At 40.2% G+C, this 4,718-nt stretch overlaps 1 protein-coding gene across 1 annotated transcript; it reads left to right on the top strand.

Moving 5' to 3' along the window:
• Window positions 1–2,006: 2,006 nt before the first annotated feature.
• Window positions 2,007–2,429, top strand: LOC129953791 (uncharacterized). The gene has a single exon (XM_056067254.1). The coding sequence runs from the start codon at window positions 2,007–2,009 to the stop codon at window positions 2,427–2,429; it is 423 nt and encodes a 140-aa protein (XP_055923229.1).
• Window positions 2,430–4,718: the final 2,289 nt, after the last annotated feature.

A 4,718-nucleotide genomic window follows, 5' to 3' on the forward strand; every position in this document is an offset into this window, starting at 1 on the left:
TTGAAGTCCTATATTTCACTAGGGAATACGGAAATGGACTTTAAAGATCTGAGGACCTAAGTAAGTAAGTAAGATTTGGACTAATGTAACACTTCAGAACAGTAAATTCTATGTGTTTTTACCAGCTAAAAGCTTTTATTAAGTCAAAGTTCTGCAATCAGTGCACTGAGTAGTTGTAGCGGGTTTTCCAATAAGAGCGCTAAAAACTTTTTTTTAAATAAAACAAAAACGGTTTTGGATATCAATGAAATTCTTTATTCCCGTGAAAACACGTTCAGAGTCATTATGTATTTTACTCGATTTCTTTTACATAGCCACCACGGGCATGCTTGCAAAAGTCCAGTTGCTGAACCCAATTTTCGACGGTTCGAAAATCGGCCGATACTGCTACTTCACGTTCTATATTCGTACGAAGTTCATCAATCATCGCTGGCTTGTTGGCATACACCATAGACTAGACGTAGCCTCACAGGAAATAGTCCAAAGGCGTCAAATCACACTGAGTTATGTTTTCCGAACTCGAATAAATTGATTGTGACTTGTGGCACCGTCCTGTTGGAACACCGTCCTCGAAGTCCCAATTTTGGCTAAAAATATTTGGTTATCATTGACCGGTAGTTATCCCAATTCACTGTATTCTGGGGAGGATGAGACAGGTAGCGGTCAAAGACTGAATGGTGTTGGCATAATGCTGAATAATAAGGCTAAAAAAGCTTAATTTCCTGGGAACCATTTTTAAATCCAGAGTTCGCAAACTCACCATCATTCAGTGTTACGCTCCGACGATTAATGCAGTAGAACAAAACAAAAGCTCATTCTACGCTCAACTGAAATCGGTCTACAGCTGAGTTCCAAAAAGTGACATAACTATCATCATGCCAAAGTTGGCTCGGATAACACAGGCCTTTAGCGAGTTATGGGTAGACACGGCATAAGTCAAAGAAATGACAATGATGATATTCTTGTCGACTTGTGTAATGCCCTTCAGCTGGTGGTAGGTGGAACCCTTTTCCCACATAAGACCTGCCAGAAAGTTACCTTGGGATGTGAGGAACGAAAGACGTGCAGATGCCGGAAGCAACCATCATCTGATACTAGCGACAATTCGACTGCGAACAGCTGTTATCCGGAGACGTACAAACATGGCGACCAGACAAAAATATTAATGCAATCGCTTTTAGTGACCCAAATATTTGTCGTGATTTTGCAAACGCTTTTAACGACAAGTCGTCAAATGAGGGGTTAAACGCAAATGTTCCCATTAAGACGTTGTGGGGCACGGTAAAAATAGTTTTTATTGAAGCTGGATCTGAAACGATACCAAGGAAATATAGAGATAAGGATTTGTGCATATCCCAAGACACCAGGGGCAAAATTACACACCGCAGACCACTCAAAATAAATATAAAAATGAAACTGACGCTGATAGGAAAACGGTTTCGTTACGTGAGTATAGAGCCGCTCAAAAGGTAGTACAGAGGTGTGTGAGACGAGATAGAAGGGGATAGGATTAGACAAATTGGCAGAAAGCGATCTTGTAGGCCAACAAAATATTGTCAACCATCCTATTCGTGACACGAACGGTAGTCTTTTAGTGTCAATGGAAGATCAAATGCGGAGATAGAAGGTGCACTTCTCTACATTGCTGAACGATAACCAAGTGATCGCAAATGCAAACGCTAATGCAAATCATCAACTGCCTGACATACGCAGATGTCCCAGAAGTATTAATATTGACCCGACATGCACGGAAATAAGAACCGCGATACATCTTTTAAAGAACAACAAAGCATCTAGGCTGGATGGCATACCTGCTGAATTCCTCAAAGCAGACTATGACTGGGCTGCCTGTATTTTGTTGCCACTTGTAAAGTCTGTTTTGGGAAAACGAAACCTTTCCCAGGGAACGAAAGGACGGGGTAATCGTCAAGCTACCAAGAAAAGGTGATCTTAAGAACTGCAATAATTGGCGTGGAATCACCATTCTGTTTGTATTTCCAAAGTTAATGGCACCCATCATTCTCGAGAGGATAAAATGTATTATTCTTGAACAATCGTCGGAGTACCAATCGCCGCTTTACCTCATGTTCTTCGATTTTGAAAAGGGCTTTAATCACGTTAGTCCTCATGTTATCTGGAGATCGCTTGTTGCTAGAGGCATTCTTGATAAAATTTTTGCTGTAACAAAAGAGTCTTACAACTACACAAGGTGTTTCCTTTTGCACAATGGACAGCTTTCCGACGCATTTGAGGTGCGACAGGGTGATGTATTGTTACCGATTCTGTTCTTGCTTGCTATTGATGATGTTATGACTGCTGCGGTGGGTGAACACGAGAGACTGGGTATCCAATGGCGCCTAAAGGAAACATTAAGCCATGTGAACTATGCTGAAGACATATGCTTAGTGGCCAACAGGTGGCTGGCTTAAGGATTAATGCCAGTAAGACTAAGTTACTGCACCCCAGCCGAAACCAACAACAACAGGTTATTGTGAGACAAGTCGCAGTAGAAGAGGTCACCAAGTTCAACATTCTGGGAGCTATTTGGCACTCGATGGTGGAACGGACCTGGATGTCACCAATAGAATAAATAAAGCAAGTTAAAGTTGTTTGAGTCCAACTTAAAATCCGTGATGCTATATGCCTGCGAAACGTGGAAGTGTTCTGCTAACATCTTGTAAAGGTTGGAAACTTCTGTCTATCTAAAGATGAACTGTTGCTCAGGACTGGGCAAACAAAAGTCAATGTTGACATCGCGCAGAGAAAGTGGTGCTAGATTGGCCATCCATTGAGGAAGCCGGACGACAACATAGCAAAGCAGTGCTTTGAATGGAATCCTCAAGGTAGAAGGCGGCTTGGAAGGCCAAAAGAAACATGGATATCTTCTGTCATGAAGGAAGCTCTGTCCTAAACTTGGAGACGTGGTCCCTGCTGAGGTATCTTGCTAGGAATAAAGAGAGAAAGAAGGAACTGGTTGCCGCCCTATGATCCAGGATGAGTTAAAGTGGTGATACTAGCAGCCGATAACGAAGAAAAAGAAGATCCCTATTCACAGTTACGTATCGGTCTTGGAAGTACGGCCCAATGACGCCACCATCTAATAAACCACACCGAACCGTAATTTTTTCGGGATGCAATGATGACTTATGGACTGACCAATACTTTGTCCGTTGACAAAGGCATTAAGCCGAAAATGAGCCTCATCGCTCAAGATGATTGTGCGATGAAAATCCGAATCATTTACAAGTTGTCAGCTGAATTCACGAACATACGACGCTTTTGGTGGTCAAACGGCTTCAGTTCTTGCGTCAATTTAATCCTGTAGGAATGTATGCCAAGATCTTTTCGCAAAATTCGCCGCAATGACGTGCTTGCTCTGCTAGGACGACCATAAACCGGACTTAGAGCTCTTACCGTTGGGGCCACCGACTACGAATTTCGGTAGTCAATTTTAATAATTTTGACTTGTTATTGGCTGTCATATATCTACATCGCGAAATGGCAAACCTTACTGGAGATAAATGTCAAAACAGCGGCAAAAAATATTGCATCGTTTGCTGTCCCTGTCGCTCAACCTTTTTAGCGTCCCTGTTGAAAAAATCTGTATAATGCCCCGTATTAACAAAACTAAATATTATTGTAGCCATTAGTCATGGTTTTGTGTATGACTATTGCTCTCTAAGCTAAGATTCTTTTATTTGACTAATCACTTCAACGGAAACTTCGTTCCTAAACATGCATATTAAGAGCACAACCGTACAATGGTGTATCTACAAAATATTTCTAACCAAAATTCATAAGAAAAAAAAACGTATTAAGAATATCCGTTTTCTGAAATAAACACAGTTATAATAGTGTTTCTAAGTATATCTACAGATATCACATAGTAAAAGGAAGTTAAGCAAAAGATTTCTGCGCTATCTCGAGAAAAGCAACGAACGCTCTCAATCTCTCTAATAACAAAATTAAACCCGCTATCTATGAGTCTCGATATATATGTACGTAGCTAGGTATAAGGTTCTACCAAAAGAAATCCTTCTATACCTTCACCATGTATAACAAAGTCAAGCTCATTCTGGACCAAAAACCATTGGAAGGATTAAACTTTAGATGATAACAAAATATTGGTATATTGTAGTTTCTACTTTCCGCTCCTTTCTGTTCCGTTCATCAGCGCAGTATTATGGCTGGCATATCCTTCCTGCTGTTTGTGTATAGGATATGTGTGATTTTATTTTGTTGATATTAAGGAGTTTTTTTCCATCTTCTTCTTCTGTCTCTCTCTTGCTCCTTCTCAGCTCTATTTCTCTCTACTCTATTTTATACATTAATTTCACAGTCTCTGTTTGTTTCTTATATTTTTGCAGCTTTTTCTTCTATAAATTTGTATATATTAAGTTTGTGTATTCCACTTGATTATCCTTTGCAAAAAAGGACTCGCAAAAGGAATTATTCGCACCCTCACCCTCGTTACGTATACCAATACGTCTGTAGCGTAGGATCTCTTAGCAGACAGAATTGGCAGTCAAGAAACAAGGGAAATCTCAAGTACGTGCTCTAGGTGAGAGTTTTGTAATTAAAACATAACATATATACTCAAGTACCGATTGTAGGGACTTGTCTTAGCCAATTATGTCAGTGTTCTGTTTTGTATGCTACACTCTAAGAAATTTTTGTTGAAAATTACTACAATTATTGTATGCAACTGGTCCGTTACA

Source organism: Eupeodes corollae, chromosome 1, assembly GCF_945859685.1.
Source record: "Eupeodes corollae chromosome 1, idEupCoro1.1, whole genome shotgun sequence".
NCBI classification, from domain to species: domain Eukaryota; kingdom Metazoa; phylum Arthropoda; class Insecta; order Diptera; family Syrphidae; genus Eupeodes; species Eupeodes corollae.